The sequence below is a fragment of the Leptomonas pyrrhocoris genome (genome assembly GCF_001293395.1).
Source record: "Leptomonas pyrrhocoris isolate H10 chromosome Unknown, whole genome shotgun sequence".
Lineage (NCBI taxonomy): Eukaryota > Euglenozoa > Kinetoplastea > Trypanosomatida > Trypanosomatidae > Leptomonas > Leptomonas pyrrhocoris.
The window spans coordinates 103,887-122,029 of NW_015438357.1; the positions used below are offsets into that span (position 1 = coordinate 103,887).

General features: G+C 56.1%; 6 protein-coding genes across 7 annotated transcripts; all 6 read right to left on the reverse strand.

The window, feature by feature from the left end:
• Window positions 1-203: 203 nt before the first annotated feature.
• Window positions 204-6,385, reverse strand: ABB37_00028 (hypothetical protein; the record flags this gene model as incomplete). The annotated part of the gene is made up of 1 exon (XM_015796055.1): window positions 204-6,385. The coding sequence occupies exon 1, from the start codon at window positions 3,318-3,320 to the stop codon at window positions 204-206; it is 3,117 nt and encodes a 1,038-aa protein (XP_015664063.1). The 5' UTR covers window positions 3,321-6,385.
• A 606-nt stretch (window positions 6,386-6,991) lies between these two features.
• On the reverse strand, window positions 6,992-8,820 carry ABB37_00029 (methylenetetrahydrofolate dehydrogenase-like protein; the record flags this gene model as incomplete). The annotated part of the gene is made up of 1 exon (XM_015796056.1): window positions 6,992-8,820. The coding sequence occupies exon 1, from the start codon at window positions 8,528-8,530 to the stop codon at window positions 6,992-6,994; it is 1,539 nt and encodes a 512-aa protein (XP_015664064.1). The 5' UTR covers window positions 8,531-8,820.
• Window positions 8,821-9,201: 381 nt separating this feature from the next.
• On the reverse strand, window positions 9,202-9,855 carry ABB37_00030 (hypothetical protein; the record flags this gene model as incomplete). Its single annotated transcript, XM_015796057.1, has 1 exon — window positions 9,202-9,855. One exon carries the CDS (start codon window positions 9,853-9,855, stop codon window positions 9,202-9,204), a length of 654 nt encoding a protein of 217 aa, XP_015664065.1.
• Window positions 9,856-10,763: 908 nt separating this feature from the next.
• Window positions 10,764-11,955, reverse strand: ABB37_00031 (hypothetical protein; the record flags this gene model as incomplete). 2 transcript variants are annotated; one of them, XM_015796059.1, is made up of 1 exon in its annotated part: window positions 10,764-11,955. In XM_015796059.1, exon 1 carries the CDS (start codon window positions 11,829-11,831, stop codon window positions 10,764-10,766), a length of 1,068 nt encoding a protein of 355 aa, XP_015664067.1. In that variant the 5' UTR covers window positions 11,832-11,955. The 2 variants fall into 2 exon arrangements, with proteins under 2 accessions (XP_015664067.1, XP_015664066.1); XM_015796058.1 differs by having other exon boundaries at window positions 10,764-11,952.
• A 397-nt stretch (window positions 11,956-12,352) lies between these two features.
• Window positions 12,353-13,317, reverse strand: ABB37_00032 (hypothetical protein; the record flags this gene model as incomplete). The annotated part of the gene is made up of 1 exon (XM_015796060.1): window positions 12,353-13,317. Exon 1 carries the CDS (start codon window positions 13,184-13,186, stop codon window positions 12,353-12,355), a length of 834 nt encoding a protein of 277 aa, XP_015664068.1. The 5' UTR covers window positions 13,187-13,317.
• Window positions 13,318-13,875: 558 nt separating this feature from the next.
• Window positions 13,876-17,973, reverse strand: ABB37_00033 (hypothetical protein; the record flags this gene model as incomplete). Its single annotated transcript, XM_015796061.1, has 1 exon — window positions 13,876-17,973. Exon 1 carries the CDS (start codon window positions 17,740-17,742, stop codon window positions 13,876-13,878), a length of 3,867 nt encoding a protein of 1,288 aa, XP_015664069.1. The 5' UTR covers window positions 17,743-17,973.
• Between the last annotated feature and the right edge of the window lie 170 nt (window positions 17,974-18,143).

The following is an 18,143-nucleotide window of genomic DNA, read 5'->3' on the forward strand; positions in this document are numbered from 1 at the left end:
GGAACCAGCAGAACATACACGTAAACATCAACAACAAAAAAATGAGAAGCGTAGATTAGACACACAGAAGAACAACAAAAAACACAGAAGAAAACCTGGAAAAGCAGTCAAACAAATCAAATCGTACACAGCCGACAAAAATACGCCGAGCTCTGGACGTCTCCAGCACGCGATGTGAACGTGCCACGCTTTTCTCTCTCCCTCTACGTCGTCACTTCGGTGTCCGTGGAGGGCGGTAAGATCTCCTGCTGCGCTACGCACTTAGCCCACTTGCGCAACTCTCGCACAGTGGTCAGCTCGTCCGCAAACGGGGCACAAGCCACGCAGTTAATCATCACACGCTTTTCGGTCGCGCTGCTCGACGTCCCTGTCGGCTTCTGCAACGACCCACCGGTCACTGTGACCGCACCCTCCCCAAGTTCCTCTAAGTATCCGATGATGCCTTTGCTAAGGCAGTCGTCGTCGTCCCTTCGCGGCGGCAGCGCCTTCACTGGTGAGATAAAAGGGGCGTTGCCGGACATGCTCGCCGCGCCTTGCCGCTGTGTCACGCTGCCAGTCTGCGTGGTGGTCTCCTCGACCGCGTCGGACAGACCGTGCCAGTTGGGTACATAGCGGCCCGTGAGGACGAGCCACGGCGAGCAGCTGTGGTGCGCATTTCTACCCGTGCACCTCTCTCGCTCAAACGCCGTGGTGACCTCCGCTGCCACCGCCGCCGCCGCAGTGCCACTCACCTTCTTCGCAGCGGAAGAGGACCCCGTCGGCGCGACCCCGATACTCTGCGCGGTCTGCGACAGCGCCGTCGGGTTGACCTCGCTGCGCGCCGACGTCGAGGACTGACTGGCCTCCGTGATCGCCTCGCTCGAGGAGTTGCGCCGCACCTTGTGCTCCAGCGGATCATCTGGAAAGACAGCGAAGGCACTCGTGTAGGGCGACGACACCTCCGCCGGCGTCGACGGCGCACGAGAGCTGTAGGAGTCGGTGCGTCGCAGCTGCACCGGCGTCACCACGGTCGATGTGTGCGAGACCGCCACGGGCGCATCGCTCGTCACGTAGGGCAGCGACCCGCTCGTCACCGACGGCGTAGTGCCCTCGCCCATGCAGCACGCCGCGGCGCGCCCGCTGACCGCGCGGAGGAAGTGGGGGCGCTGCACGCTCAGCATCGTCGCCGCCACGTTGGAGGCGCACGACGACACCTCCGAGCTGCGCTCAAGGTTCAGCGAGACCTCCGTGATGGCCGCGGCAAGACACAGGGCGTGCTGCGGGTCGATGCCGTCCGCACCGGGGAGGAGCGCGTTAGTGGCGCCGCCGGAGAAGCTGACGGCGGTGGTGCCGCGCGTGAGAGGACTGCTGCCGTCCTCGGACCAGGCGCTCGGCGGCGGACTGGCGGTGCGCCGCAGTGAGGGGGGTCGCGGGGCAGCAGCGGGCATCGTCACAGTGCCCAGGGTCAACCCCCCGTCTGTCGCTGCGGCGTTGGTGGACGCCTCGACAACTGAAGTGGTTCCTGCTGCATTTGTACAGTCGGCGCCTTCCAACTGCTGCTGCGCCTCCCGCAACTCGTGCGCCTGCGTCTCGGCGATGGCATTAATGACGTCGTTAATGCAGAGAAAGTTGCACTCCTGCAGAACCTCCTTCAAGCAGCCCACCTGCGACCTGCTGCCGGGGTTGCTGGCGTTGCCGCTGCTGCTGCCGGTGACGATGGGGTGAGTGGGTGAGGCGCCGCCGGCCGTGATGCGCGACACCGGACACGAGACGCGGCGGCGACGCAGCAGCGACGTAATGGGGGCCGCCGTGTCTGACCGCACACGCAGGCGCTTGATCTTGTCCTCTGGGCTTATCACCCCCACCTGCTGGGTGTGCGCCTTCAAGTTCTGCATGGAAAGCGTAGTCTTTTGCTGCTGCTGCTGCTGCTGCTGCTGCTGGGCTTGGTGGCGGAGCTCCAGCTCATCTCGGTCACCGGAGCGGACCGAAATCTGCGCCAGCAGGGTGGAGAGGGACGTGACGGGGTTGCCGTAGAAGTCCAGCGCACCGAGGCTGACGTTCTTGCGGGTGTAGGTGACGCTGGTCATCGTGGTGGAGGCGCCGGTGGAGCCCGTGGTGGACGTCGCCGCTCCTTGGAGGCCGGTCGTCGCGGGGGTGAGGGCCGGCCGCGAGCGGGTGCGGCTCGGCGTTGTTACCGCGTCCAGCGAGATGACGCGCGGAAGGGTGTCGCCCGTTTGCTGCTTGCCTGCAGTTGTGGCAGCGGTGGCGGTGATGACAGGGATACCGTGATCGCTGGGGCTGCGCGGACTCGACCGGCGACACGGCGAGGGCAGACCGTCCACACTCTCTTCGCTGATGCGTGTGGAGGCGGAGGCGACGTGGGCAGGGGTGGACGCGAGGGGCGTGGTGAGAGCTGAGAGCGTCACATTTGACTCGGACGGGTCGAAGGTGCTCTGGCGCCGTTGAGGGAGCTTCGGTGCACCATCTGGATGGGCGGCCAGGTACTCCGAGCAGGACGACCTACGCTCGTAGGCCGAGCAGTTCGGCAGCGGCGCGTCAAAAGAGCGACTGCGGTGAGCGGCGGGGCTGAAGGGGAGTGTCGTCGAGCACGTCGGCGAGCAGACCGCCACCGCTGTGGTGAGGGAGAACGGAACCGCCGCGCCGGCCTCTGTCGTCTCGGCCATGGACGGAGGGTACGCAAAAGTCGACGGCACACGAATGCAGCGGGCACCGCTCCCGAGCAGCGCCGTTTCCTCTGGAGACAACGCAGGTAGCACCTCTCCTGGCAGGTCCGTTTTCCGCGGCGAGATGTCGTCCTCCAAGAAGTTCGCGGCTGACATTGCGCGCTGGGCATCATCACTGGGCACCAGTAACGGCGGCCCGCAGCACAGATGCGATGACCCGCAGGCGAGAGGAGAGAGGGTCAGCGTGTCGTCGGCGTGCTCTGCAAAAGGCCCTGGTAGCTGAATGACACGCGCTGTAGCATGCGGCTGCTGCGTTCGCAGCTGCGCCGTGACAATGGCCTGCGCCGCCACAGGAAGGGATGTCCTTGTCGAATCCTGCGTGTGGTGCGCCCCTGTGTGCGGGTCGGCGAACTCGTCTTCCGCATCGAACGCGCAGGAGCACATCGTGTCTACGTGAGAAGCGTCAGAATCCGCCGTGAAGGTCGTGACGGCGCTCGCAACGGAGGCAGTGGTGAGCCCACCGACAAGCGATGGCGCCAAGGAGGAGAGGGCGGCGATGCACGGCGGCGGCAGTGTCTTATTCACAAAAGACGACGATGCTGATCTTGACTGATCAGCACCGCGATTAACACCAGCTACAATAGGCGAAAACTCCATTCGCACTTATTACACACAGACACATATGCTACCTTTACTTTTTGTTTTTTGAGAAAGAGAAAAAAAGGTATGCTCCCCTGCGGAGAACCAAATCACCGCGGGAACTAAACAAGATCGCAAAAGAAAAAAAACCCGCAATAGACTTAGGCAGCGGAAGTATAAATTACGTTAACGAGATAAACACAAACAAACAAAGAAAACAATGATAGCAGAAGATCAAAAAAAAAATGATAAGGTATAACGATTATCAGCTGCTCTTGTTTTCTTGTTTGTTTGTTTGTTTGTTTGTGTGTGTGTGTGTGTGTGCGGGTAGTTGTACCTGACAGAAAAATGTCTTTGTCAACAGAGTCTATTCCGCTCGCTTTTTCCCCTTTTAGCCGAAGATAGGGAGTAAGTAACGGAACACACACAGAAAGGTTATTGCTGCTTACTGGGCAGGTCTTTTTTAAGTCTTTTTCTTCTTCGCCTCGCTTTCGAACAACGCCGTGCACGGTTGTTGGTGTGTATAAATCCGCTTGTGCTCGTCGTACTTTCTTCTCAAATTTCTCTTTGCTGCACACAGGTGAGCAAAAGCAGCGGACAAGATGAAACCGACGGCGACAACCGCAGCGACAGCAGTAAGAAAAAAAGGAAAAGGTAGAACACAACCCAGTAAAGATGAGCTTGTCATACACACAAAGAAAAGGCAAGGTTCACGAGGGACGAGTAGGCACCAGCAAAAATACACACACGTTTTTTTAACACCTCTTACAAGCAAAAAGAAAAAAATCGCAGAAGGCGCGAATTTGAGAAAAGTAATTTTACAAAGGATTCTGCCAGAACATGTTAAGAAGTCGGAAAAAAAGGAATACAAAAGCCTCTCTTTTGTTTCGATTTCCCCGGAGACGGTGGAAGGCAGCAGTGCACAACAACGAAAACGCGGAGGTGCCGCAACTGCCTCCACCTCTCGGAAAGCGAAAATCAAAACAAAGGTGAAACAGAAGGAGGAGGGAGGACTTCCGTATGTGCGAGAGAGAAAACGCGAGAAAACGGAAATGATCAAAGTACACGAATTTAAATTATAATAATAAACTACGCTGAGTGTAACACAAAAATAATACAATAAGTCAAGCACACAGAAAAGATGAGGTCTGCGGGACACAAGCTCGAAGTTACTTCCCGCTTTCGCATAGAAAGCCAGCGTAATGAATGTGTATCAGAAGAGATAAAGAAAAAAAGAGCGGCAGGTGGTAATGCGGTGACTCAGTTTGCTTCTACAAGAGCGAACACACATCAATGGAAACAATGGAAGGTCAATAACACCGTGTTCCGTCCGGATATGTGTATGTAAAATCTGCTGGTTCCTACGCGAGAAGACAAGCAAGGCAACAGCACCTTCTGCTGTGAAGGACAATAAAAAAAGAGATTGAATGCTGTTTTGTAACGACGAAAGGAAGTAGTAGAATCAAAAGAAAGAACAAAAAAGTATTACGGAACGGATCTCGCATTCATAAAATCCCTTGCACCGTGCAGAGCAATTGGGAGGGGGAAAAATGTTAAGAAAAGCAGCTGTGGCTTGCGCTTGTTGCTTTGGCTCGGTCGACTAGGTGGAGACTACACAAAAAGGTTAAATGGCGTTTCACCTGCGAGGGAAGCGGAAACCGAAGAAATGAAGAAGGAGAGAAGGAGAGATGGAAAAAAAAAGAAGATGATATCGCTTATATATATATATATGTAAAATTACTACAGAAGAATTCGCACAGGGAGGGAGAAGAGGTCTTTCCTTTTTTATATTTGAATGAGATTAAACGGCGTCTGTCACTCTTTCCTACTGAGGCCTATTGCAGTAACGAAGAAGCAGAAGTATTCTTCACCGTCCTTTTCCTTCATCCGTTTCTTTTCAGACAGTGTTGGTGGAAGTTAGTAGGACCACCACCACGCACGCAAAGGAAAAAAAAACTCAATAAAAGAAAGGAGTGAGAGAGGGTTTCTCAGTTAGAGGTGGTTCAGTGGCTGGCGAAGCGCGGCTGGTTTCAAAAACGGGAGATGAGTAAGCTGCTATCGTGACAGAGCAGATGTTGAGACGGTGCGGGAGAGACAACTCCTTCTGTGGGGATTGGAAAACAAAAGGAAAAAAATGTTATGGAAACACTGAATATCGCGCAGTGGAGGACGATCGTGCAGATGAGAGAGAGTCTTTAAAAAAAAAAGAAAGAAACAAGGGATGTCAGTAAAGATACGTGTCTTAACTGAGGTCCAGCAAGAAGGAAAAAGAAGAGGAGGAGAAAACAGTGAGTTTGCAGGTGCAGCTCCGTTTATGTGAAATAAACTAATATTTTTTTTTATTTTTATGATTAGCGTCGACAGGAAGCAATTAAGGCCAAAAGGAGAGGTAAAAAAAAAGTGAAACGAACAACACACACACACAAAGAAGAAGATAAATCGAGCTATATATATATGTGTAAATATCTAATGAGTTTGTGTTTGCCGCTGAAGGCTACCAAAAAAAAAAATTTATGCCTTAATGTTGCTTAGAATAATTTTGGTGTATCTGTTTCTTCTTTTACATGTCAATGAGAAAGCTACGGCACAGTTCTTCTCGCTCCTAAAAAAAAGGGGTTGTGTTTGAAATGCAATGAACGGAGTCAACACAGGTTGTTGGCCCACACACGCAATTGGAACTGGAAAACACCGAGGAAACAGGAGAAGAAGAAAAGAAAAAATGGAAACGAAAAGTTGTGTTCAGCGACGTGCTCTAATTCGTAGAGAAGCTTCACGAAAGCGCAGGCACTGCTGCATTTCAAGCCGAAACGAAACAAAAGGAAAAATGAACAATCGGTGCTTCAATGGAGTGAGGACAGTGCGATGAAAGCGCGGTAACCGAGAAAGAAGGAGAAGGAGAAAAATGAGAGAAAGACACTCTCCTTCTTTCTATTCGCACTTCGGTTTGATTTTGTTTTTTTTATTGACGTCTGCGCACCTCTGCTCCCGATCACGCGCGTTCGAGTATGCGTGTGTTTGTGTGAGTGGTGGCGTGCGTGCACGAGGGGCTTATCTTTATTGCTGATTGCCTAGTAAGACAACACTTTATCAAGGTATTCGTTGTGGTCGTTTGGTGAGGAGGTTCGTAAACAAAAGAAAGAGAGAAGAAAGAGTGGCATGACGAAGAGGAAAAGACAACATTCAGGCACGGACTTCTCTTCTTTCTCTTCCCATTACGATTTACACGTTGGGCAATGGGGCTGGATAAGAGAACAAAAAAAAAAGGCGGCGCTTGCTGCGAGGAACGTGTTCCCGCCATCTGCGTGCTCCACCGAGCAAAACACCGATTAGTCGTGGTGTCGACTTTCGCACGGAAAGCCCGCTGCGGCCGTGCTTGATACAAGGAAATACACGAAGAGAGAATGTGTGTGTGTATGCGATTCGCAACCTCTTGGTGCATTATATTTGCATTTCGAAGTGCAGATAAATGTTTTGTTTTTCTTATTCTGTGAGAAGGCAGAGAAGAAGAACCCGGAAGACAACGCGTATCCCTCACGAATTAACGAGGCAGCGGATGCTTCGCTGGCACAAGAACCGCGCTAAGACTCCCCCAAAAAATAACAGAAGAGCACAAAGCGCTTACGTCCACCCGATCCAGCCAGAGCCAAGTGCAAGCCCTCTCACTCGCTCTGCCTGCCCGGTCCTGCTGCTCACACCTCGTAACTCCCGTTGTCGGCGTCTTCATCGTCCAGGTCGTCCTCGTCGTTAGCCGGACACTTCACCAGCTTTTCTCGGTCAGACAAAGCCGTCTGAGTCGCAGCGGACCCTGCGGAGGGTGCGCGCACCACCAGCGCCGCACTCGGCGCGTAGTCCCGCACCTTGTCGTAGGTGCCGTACATCTTCAAAAACTCCGTGTAGATGTTATTGTAGTAGATGTGGTTCGCGTGACGCAGTCGGTACGCCTTCAGAACGTTCATCATTAGATGCGAAACCGTGAGGGGCCCTACACCACCCGGCGTCTTTGTCACGGCCGCCGCGACGGAGGAGACGGAGGCCACATCCACATCCCCACACAGCACCCACCTCACGGGCGACGCGGCAGGTGTGCTGTGTGAAGTCGTCGGTGGCTGCGGAAGTTCGTTGATCGCGGCGTCGATGATAATCGCACCCGGCTTCACACAAGAGGCGTCAAACACGCTCGCCTGGCCGTATGCGGTGATGAGGACATCCGCCTGCCTCGCGAGACACCGCACCGACTCCAGTGAGTTGCTGCGGCTGCAGGACGTCACCACAAAACCGCCCGCACGGTGCAGCAGCGCTGCCGTCGGGACACCCACCACCATGCTCTTGTTCACAATCACCGCGTGCAAGTCCCGCGGCTTCTCCCTGCCCACCGCCGCAGCCTGTGGCTTCGTCTTGCTCTCTTTAGACGAACTGTTCGTGATGTGCGACTCTGCTAGCGCAGGCGTGGACGAGAGGGACGGCGATGAAGGCGGCTTGGCCGGGTCATCCTCGTGCACTGCACGCATCAAGTGCGACAGCGATTCGGTGCGGCTTAGGTAAGAAAAAAGAATGCTTCGAATAGCTAAGGCGGTGCAGGGGACAAAAAACTTTCTCTCGTGCGTGCGACGGTGCAGCGCGTTGTAGCCGCCGCTTGCCGTGGGCAGCAGCAGCACCTCATCCGTCAGGCCGTCCGCGAGGTGATCCGGTCCCGCCATGTCCGTGCAGGGCAACGCTGACGAAGAAGATGGCGATGACGATGCCCCCGCACCCTCCCAGCCATTGCTGTTGTTGCTCGTTATTACGTGAAGTAGAGGACTTTGGTCCTGTAAAAACAGATTTCCAGCGTTCAGTGGGTGCAGCCCGTCCACATCCTTTCCAGGGTGTATGTGGTAGAGAGCCGGCCGGGCGCGCAGGTGCGGCGGCAGTGGCAGCTGCAAAATAACTCCGTCGACCGAGACATCGCCGTTGACCGCGGCGAGTGCCTTGTGCAGCTCAATCTGACGGACCGTGCTGGGTAGACGCACCACACGCATCTCGATGCCGCACTCAGCCGCGGCGCGCTTCTTGTGATTCACGTAGCGTATCGAGTCCGCCCGGTCGCCCACGAGAAACACCGCGAGGCACGGCGCGCGGCTCAACTGCAGCGTGACGGCGTGAATGCGCTTTCGCATTTCTTTGCTGAGCGGTACACCGGAGAGGAGTTCGGCCCGACGCAAGCGCGAGCGTGTTGTGGAGAAAAAAGGCATATGAATTGTTATTGCTATTGCTTGGTTAGTTCGTAGATGCAACGAGCGCGGAAGCTGAGCACACAAACCCCTGCATCGATAGAGTAGTTGAACGGAGCTGTACAGCGTACAACATACAAACGCAATCGCCTGTTTTTGAGGAGCAGAAGAAACGACGAACGAAGAAGCATGTGTGAAAAAAGAGAAACTCCAAAGCAGCACCTCTGGAGAAAGGCACTTCACGCGAAACACAAGGGTTGAAAACGCGAGGAAAAGAGCAGGTGGGATGAGCAACCAATGTGACGCGCACCTGAATACAAAGAAGAAGCACGAATAAAGGGAGGAGGCAAGAGATGACGTGTCCAAATTGTGGTCGCGCATATATATATATATATGACAGCTATGCGAGACAGTCAGTTGCTTGTGTTTACAAAGAATGTAAGACGCCACTGCTGTTGCCTACCATCGAACAAAGAGAAAAAGGTTCGAAAACGCAACGGGTCGGCCACGTCGCCGTCTGCGCACTGTTTCTTCACGCTGGGGTTCTTTCCCTTTCGCCTATTCAACACAACGAAGCAGATGCGAAGCAGATAAAAGCACGTACGGCGCAACTGAGAAAACAAAAAAGGAAGAAGGAAAAGCCAGAAGGTGAATGCAAAAAGAAAGACAGGGACTAAAAGAAACGCTGCCGCTCACTCGTCCATACGCTTCTTCGCAAACCGCAGCACAACTCGTTCATCGTCAGTGAAGGCTACGCCAACTGGTAGGTCGCTTAACCACCAAATGAAGCTCGCGAACACATCTGCCCTTTCCTCGCCTAAAGCTGCGGTGTCCGCTTTCAGATGCTGATAACTCGAGTACAGTTGGTTTAGCAGCTTGGAAATGGGGACGATATACTCTTCACGAAGATGGGCATTCTGAAACACACAACGGAGGGAAGCTTCGAGTGGGCCAGCACCGCAATCAATAAAAATACCTGGTTCCACATCGCGGCGTACAGCACCGCCTTCTCCATCGTGCCCCTCCAACAGCTGCTTCGTACAGGCAAGCTGCTCATTCACTTCTTGCATAAGCAGTCTGCTTTTGCTTGTCTGATTGCGAGAGGCCGCGATGCGCAACTCCGCGTTCACAAGCTCCAACTCCATTTGCAGTGTGGCCTGTCGCTCCTTCTGCGCCTCCAAGAGAGCAGTCTTCATCTCTTTCTGTAGCGCTTCTTCGGCGCGTTGTGCGCGTTGCAGTTCCTCGGCTCGTTGTCGAGTGGCCTCCTGCAAACGATTTAGCTCCTCTAAAAACGCGTGCAGACTCGCTTCCTCATCGTGTTGCTCCGGTGGCGTGGTCATGATCATCTACACCACATCAGGTTAAAAAAAAAAAAGCATCGATCGGTGGAGCATTAACGGTGTTTCATGTGCTCGATTTTTTTTTTGCGGATGTGATGCTAGCAGGTAATGTGTGTGTGTGTGTGTGTGTGTGTGGAAAAGCGGAGCTTAGAAAGGTTGGGGGGAACGGAAAAGAGAAGATACTGCCTTTGAACTCAGAATACCCTGGCGCAACCTCTTGCTTCTGTGACGCCAAGGTAAGAAGAATACCGGTTGCTCAAAAGGTGCTGCATGTAAAACAATCAAACAAAAACATGTAACAGGATAACGGAGTAACCTCGTTGCACAGCAACACACGCCGTTCTTCTCGTCGCGTCTCACCTTTCTTCCTTCATTTAACGTTCCTTGTGCGGTGCCACTTGAGTGCTGAGAACGCACGGACAAAATTGTGTCCGACCATCACTGCGTGAGTGTCGCAAGAAGCCATAACACACTCAGAAGAATAAAAAAACAAAAAACGCTTCTAAAGGGGCGTCGAGCGCCAGCGTTGCAGTAATCGTTCAAAAAAAATCAAAAAGAAAAGAAAAACAAAGAATTGTCAAACGTTGTTTCTCTTCAATATATATATCTTTGAGTACTGTCCTTCTCTTCTTAACGACGTAATGTACATCGAACAGTCCAACTACAAAAAACAAAAGAAAACAAATTTTGCATTATTACTGTCACGGTTCCAAAGAAAACAAAATCAATAAAGCGAAAAAAACAAACAAGAATTGAGCCACTCCAATACAGCTACGAATAGAAAACGATGCTTAATTCGTATACGTCGAATCTCTGCGATGAATCTCTCGGGTGAAGAAGATCAGGAACGCAGCCACCTCGATCACCGTTTCACCCATAATATTGATGCACACGCACATCTACATGCACACTCATCAAATTCCGACTCGGAGAGACGGCAAGAAAGTAGTTGCTTCACGGAGATGGCTCTTCGCCGCCGCGCACAGGACTCGCTGCTTGCCCACCTCTGTAATGTTGCGACGCCGCGGTCCGTCCGTCGCCCTTGCGGCTCTACCCGACCGCGCCGCCTTCGCGCTCGCCACAGCCCACGCCCTCCCCAACTCCCGAGTGCTGGCAGGCACGTAGGGGCAGTCCGCCGCGCAGCGGAACGGGCAGCGCTCCGCTGCCATGAGGTCTATCTTGTCGACCTCGCGCCAAAAATTAGGACCGACGTACTTGCTGAGACCCCAGCTTGACTTCGGTGACGCCGTCGCGGTGATGCAGGGCAACGCGATAAAATGTGGAATGCGCATCGCCTCCACCGCGCGGGCCTCCTCACGCAGCAGAAAAGCCCGCCGCACTTGCTCAGCGTGTACGACACGAAAAACGTCCTCGTGCGACGCCAGTCCGTTCGCCTCCGCACGCTGCAGCCGTAAAGTCGTCTCCCGCACCGCCGTCTCCGCGTGCAAAAGCGACCGACGCGACAACTCTTCCTGCAGCACAAGATCCGCCATGGCATCGGCGACGAGCAGCTGTGACCACCTCTTTGACTGCTGGGCATGATGCTGCTTCTTTGCCTCTTGCGAGTGCCGCAGGGCGACGCAGGTGTCGGCGATCGCGGAGTAGGTCCGGTGAAGCGAAGTGAGATTGTCGAACTGCTGCCTCTCCTCGTCCACGAGAAGACTGCGTTGACGGGCTTCGCGGGCTTGCAGCTGACGTAGCCGCTTTGTGTGCCGATCCGCGTGTTGCCTCACCTCCTCGTCAACGAGGATAAGAGACGCCTGCGTGTCGTCCAGAGTACCGTCGCTCACGGCATAGTCGCCGAGGCTGTCCTGGCGAAAAAGCGAAGAGTCCCAGCCGCGCTGTTTGGGGCGAAAACTGTCGTGACTGCTACCAAGTCGTCGTGACGCGGGCACAAAACCCGCGGAGAAGAGGGAGGGACGATGAGGGTCGCTGGACAGGCGGTTAGGGGCGCCAGGCGAGGTAAAAGATAGAGACGGCATGTGCTTTATCAACTAAACTCTTTCGTTTTTTCTAACTTGTTGGTTATCGCGGATTAGTACTTTCTTTTCCCGCTGGTTTGGAGAGCGCGTTGTGACGAGCACAACGTGGTGTTGATGAAACTACTTTTGTCACGAGTAGAAATACGATTTTCAGGGCCGAATGGAGCAGCCCATCCCACCACGAGAAGGAGAAGAGAGAAGAGAGAGGACAAGAACGTAGAAGAGCATCAGGAATGTGCTCGATTTCTGTCTGGGTTGTCGACACCACTTTTTCTTCTTTTCTTCCATTTACGGTGCTGTGGAGGCCCTTCAACAAGTATTATCAACTCATAAACGTGGACGTCCCGAGCTCTCCTGCCTAAAGAAAAAAAAAGGTGTGTATGAGAGAGCAGGACGGTTTGCAAAACACGACGATAAATTATCAAGCTGGTTGAAATCGACGTATCTTTTGCAGTTGCTGTTCGTTGTGCTACATCTTCCTCGTTCTGTCGAATATCCTTTTTGTGTGTCTTCTCTGCGGTCTATAGCGCACAGAGCAACAATACAAAATCGTCTGGAGAAATCCTGCTCGCCCTAACGCCCCCACTTCCCTGCTGCTTGTCGTCGCCAGAGTTTGTTGCAGCGGCAAGCAATCGGTGCAACGCGCGGTTCTCCCCCAACTGCAGTGGCCGCGCTTGGATGTTCCACGCAAGCCGCTGCAGATGCGCGGCATCCGTCGGCAACGCAGTAGGCGCCGGCTCCCCGGCCTGCTTGCAGGCGGCGCAGAATGCGTGGTAGATGTGCTCGATGGACCCGCGCAGAAGTCGAAGATATGACTCGGTAGATGTCGCTTCGGCAGCAGCACTCCCCGCTTTGCGACCCGCATCAACGACCTCTTGATCAGCTGGGTGGACTTGTGTAAACGGCGCACTGAAAGGTAAAGGACGACGGTGCGTCGGCAGCGGTGGTGTCGATGGCCTCGCGCTTTCCTGGACGGGCGAGGGGACGGTGGAGAGCCTCTCCTCGGGAGACGCCGCTAAGGAGTCGATCATGCGCAGCACCTCCTCCAGCGTGGGGCCGGCGTACATCGGACCGCCTAGACGATGCGCATGGTACGACGATGCAGACGCCGTCACAACGCCGGTTGATGCGTGCCATGGGCGGTGCGTGACGCCTTCGTAGGCCGCTCTCACACGCCCCAACGTGAGGTACGGCGCCGTGTTGGCCGCCTCGGGGAAAACGCTCAGCAGAAGTGGTCGGACCTGCTTGACAGCGATGCGGCCCTCGTCCTCCACGTCCCACGGACCAAACAGCGACGTCGCCTCTTGCTTCTTCAGGGCTAGCAGCTCTCTGAGAAATGGCTGCGGTGCTGCCATATTCCGTTACAATCGAGGAAAATAAAGCGACCACGTTTTTCAAAAGACGATGCAACAACAAAAAGTCAGTAGTGAGTCCAGCAAGCGCAGAAGGCTTTTCGGGGAGCGCTTGTGCGTTACGGCCGCTGCCCTTTGCTTGCCGCCGCGTTAGAATGTTGAGAAAAAGAATTGATGAGAAGCAGAAACAGAAGCAGCATCGCGAAAAATGGAAGTCAGCGCCCAAAAAGCGCGTTGAATTGAGCAGAGAAATTCCCAGAAGCGCCGATAGATGTATAGTTGACGGCAGGAAAAAACAAAACACCGGGCGGCCGCTAAGGCGCGGGGAACACTCCCTGCTCACCGCGCTTTTTCTCACGTTCAGCTCTGCCTACGCCGCTCTTTTTTTTTTTTGCTCAACGGCACACACCGACAGACACTAGCACACACATTGCATTCCGGCTTTGCCTCCGTGACGACTCACTGAAAAGAAACCCTTCTCAAAAAGCTGCTTTTGCAACAACAAAAACGAATGACAAAAACAACAAGAAGAGATCTTTTCCCCCTTTTCCCGCTGCCGTGCACTACAACACACTTAAGAGAAACAACCATCCGACACTGTCAACGCACAACTCCGCGCCGTCGGAGCTTTTCCCACCCCTCCTTGCACGGTACGTACCGCCCCCGCGTTTCCAAACTCATATGCCTTCGGTTCATGCCATTTCATAGCTGCTGGACCAGAGGTAGTCCAGCCAGGAAGACAGAAGCGTAAACTCATCTTTGCTGAGCAGCGTCTCGCAGACGCGGCCCAGCACCTCTCGGTCTTGCAACTTCGCGCAGGTCACCACCACCTCGCCCACCGCCGTCTGCCGCAGCCGCGTGTCCGTCTCGCGCTCGCTGACGCTGCTCGTGTAAATCACGCGCAACGCCTCGCCGTCGTGCGCGCGGCAGTGACGCAGTACCTGCACGAGAAGGTCCTCGTTGGTGGGCTGCATCGTATGGCTGGCTATGACGGCGGCCTGCACCCACGCCGGCACATTGTCCTTCAATTCGAGCAGGCGCTGTACGGCAGCCTGCGGGCCGAGGTTTACATGATCGCAGTCCGGCGAGAGGAATTGCTGCTGCGCCGCCACGATGGCCTCAGAGAGCTGTACATCGTTGAAGCGGCTGGAGGTAGGGGCACCGCTGGCCACCCACGCCAACCGCGCCATGGCGTTGCACCGGCTGCGGTGCGACACCTGATCCTCGCCGTACGGGATATAGGGCGGACAGGTCTGCCCCTCCGCGTTGAGGGCGTCGTAGCGACCGGGCTCCGCGAGCCACAGAAGGTGCGGTGCCTGCACTTCCAAGAACTCGTTGCGGCGCGCCCGGGCGTCGGGGCAGCCGGGCAACACTGTCGGCAGACTCAGCAGCTCCCACTCCCGCCGCTGCTGCCAGAGCGTGTGCAGGGCGGCGTCGAACACGGAGTCGTTCTCTTGGCAGTACCGCTGCAGACGCTCGTAGACCTCCGGCTTGCTGGCGGGGTCCTCTACCGGGGTAGCTAGTGCAAACGCCATGAGAATCGGCATCGCATCAAAGCGCAGCGCCATCTGCTCCGACATGCGCAGTATGCGGCGGCCGATCTCGACACAGCAGCTGGACGGCACTGGGCTGCCGTGCGGGTAGCCGACAGGACCGGACACGAACGGCTCGCGCAGAATGGTGTTGGTGATGGCCGACGCCGTAAACGCCCTGTCGCGATGCGCGCTGTTGGTGAGCGAGAAGTACAGCAGGTAGGCGACGACGTCCAGCATATCGCACTTGTGCTGCAGCGTGAGAGCGACCAGGTTGGCGGCGGCGTCGCGCGTGATTGCCGGAACACCGGAGACGTCAATGCAGATGTCCGCCAACACGTCCGCCAGCTGCACACAACTCTGCGAGAAGCACAGCTCGACGCCGGTGATCGAATCAGTCGAGCTCGTCCACATCTGCGCCTGCACAGTCTTGGGCAGCTCGTAGATCGTCCGCACATCCTCACGCGACTCGACGATGGTCTGCGCCACGACAACGTGCACGCAGCCCACCGCGTAGCACTCCGCAAATTTGTCCTCGAGGGAGAGAGAAACCGTGTGGCGCACCTCGACCATGTAGCTGCCGATGGCCTTCAGCAGTCGTACGAGGTTCGCAGGGCTGGAGAAGCACAGCTCCGCGGCAGTCAGCGTAGCGGCGTTGTTCTTGTTGCCGTCGTCACCTCCGATAGCCTCCATGTTCTGTTTTTGCTCTCGTCGAATGGCATCCGCCACGCTGACAACGGCGCGGCGCATGATCTGCTGGCACCGCTCCAGCTGCTGTGCGTTCTTCACCAGAGGCGGTTGCTGTTGCTGCTCGCCGTTGTCAGCGTGGCGGGAGGGGCGTCGCTGCAGCAGAGAAGCACCGCCGCCTTGCGCGGCATCTAACATGGCCGCGAAGGGAGGCAGGACGTGCTGCACCAAGGCGAAGTCGTCCGCCGTGGTGGCGCGTTGCAAGCCCACGTTCTGCAGGCTGCGCAGGGCACAGAGACACACCAAGGCCTCTTGTGCAGACAGCAGCTGTGCTAGCGTTTCAGGGGACAGCTGTGAACGCACCGCTTCATTGCGGAGTACTGCCGTGACGAACCGACGGTGGGCCTGCTGCCGGGCCGTGAGCTGCCGCGTCACACGCAAGACGATGTTTTCGTCCTCAACGTTGAGGTCGCGACGAGCCCAATTACTGGCTCCACTTTCGCCTGCCTGCTGCGGTTGGGAGTCCTGAGAGTACAACGCCTCACTCGCGCACAGCACCGCGTGGTCCAGCGACAGCTTCGAGTCGGACCGGACAGCCTCGAGGAGTCGCTTGAGATCCGCCTCACCCGAGCAGTCACCATCAAAGGCGCCCCGCCCTCCACCAGCAGTGAAGGCGTCGGCCGCCCCGCTGTACGACATGCGCGTGGAGTAGACGTCCTTCACCGTAACGTGAGGCCCGTTAGCGTCCAGCGTCACTAAGGAGCCGCCCCCCATCAGCAGTGACGCGACGGGGTGGTTCAAATTCTTAATGTGAATCGCGTCTTCGCTGGAGCACGGCTGGTGCACCCCAACCTGGTTGTTCACGCGGAGCAGGTAGGCGCCGATGCTCACGAGCACCTCGCGGCGCGTGTCTTCGATGAAAATTTTGATCTGATGCGGCGGCACACGCGCCGCGGCCGCGACAGCACCCGCGATGGCGTTCAACACCACAAAGTTCACGACCCGCCCAAGCGACGCGTCCACCGTCACGAGCCACAACGCGGGCAGCGGGCGCGAGGCGCTCCCGGCCACGTAGTACAAGACACATATCTTGTGCCGACTCTCCGTGAGCGCCACGACGTGCCCCGTGCGGCCCAGGGAAACGGCCAGCGACGTGGCCCACTTAATTCGCACACTGCGGTCGCGTGCAGCTCTCGTGGTCTCCTCCGTCGGCGGGACGGGGCCAAAGTCGAGCAGAAAGATCTCACCAGCCGCATTCACCGCGACCACCTGCTCGGGGTAGTGGTAGCGAAGTTGAAGGTGAGTAAAAGCGAAGGCGCCGTCGCCGCGACGAGTGCGGCCAACCGCGGAGAGCGGCCAGACACCGTCCTGCGCGACGCTCGACTCGTCCAGCTCATTCCCCGGTGCCATCGTGGCCGAGTCCCGTGACGGCTGTGTGGCGCTGCGGGCGGGACGGCCATCGAGACCGCCGCGGCTCGTGCTGTCGCTGCGCGCGACAAACGACTTTAGCGAACTCCACCAGCTCGACGACGCAGAAGTGGAGGCGCTGTTCTGCCACGCCGGCAACTCCGCCGGTGTCGGTTCCTCTGCCACCTCTTCTTCGTCTTGCCCCGCCGCGCCGCTGCTGCGATCGCCATCCAGACTATCGTCAGTCGCGGCGAGCGAGGAGTAGAAGCGCCGCAGCGCCTGCGTCGGCAGGTTGTTGTGGCTGTTCGGTGCCCAACAAAACGACGCCGGATCACGTCGGTCGAACTCCATCGTGGTATGCGAGCCGTCATACTTCAGGTCCACAACCAACAACCCGCTTGTGGTGCCGAGCACCGTCACAATGACCGTCGCCGTCTCCACACGCCGCCGCTCGCAGACGAAGCTGGAGGCCGTCATGGTCGCATCGCCGTCGAGCATCTGCACCTCGATGCTGTGGTCGAGACTCGAAATGGCGCCCCGCTCGCTGCAGAACGCCAGCGACTCCTCCTCCGCACTCATCTCGCTCACGAAGAGCGGCAGACCTTCCTCGGCAGCGGCGAAGTACGGAATCTCCGCCAGCCGCGGCGCCGACCTCTCCCAACCCGGCCGGCGCACGTTCCACAGCCGCAGCAGCTTTTGGTTCTCGTCCACCATCCAGCACATGTGCGTGCCGGCGCCGGAGAGGAAACTTACAGCCGGCATGTGAAGCGAGTTTGCTGCGTTGACAAGAACGGCCTCTTCCAGGCTGGTGGGCGACGCCTCGGGCAGTCCGCTGGCGAGCTCGGCGGTGCGCTTGTAAGTAAAAGGGGGCGTCTGAGAGGTGAGGGTTTGCCGCTGCGTACGAGGAACTTTGGATGGGGGAGCAAAAAACATTTACACGTATCCTGACTCAGACGTCGGTTTTTAAAATAACGGGATGGACAAAGCGACCTTCCTCTCCCCTTCTTTGTTTGTGTGCTTCAACGACCGATATCCACAACCACAGAGACGCACCGTTGGAAAGTAGGACAGAACACTCCACAAATCAAGCTACAGGCTCTATGCGTATGAGACGTACCAGCGTACGATAACAGATCAGCTGTTTCCAGCGTTTCTAAAAAGGGCTTTTTTTAAAAACGAAGGAGGAAGGGAATTAAAAAAAAAAGAGGAGTAGAAGCATTCGTTGCATTCTTACTGTTTTCCTTTGCACCGCTTGATACACACAAGGGGGGAAAGCGACCAGCAGGCTGGCCACGAGAAGCATTTGTTGCTGTGAAGCAGGCACGATGAGGCCT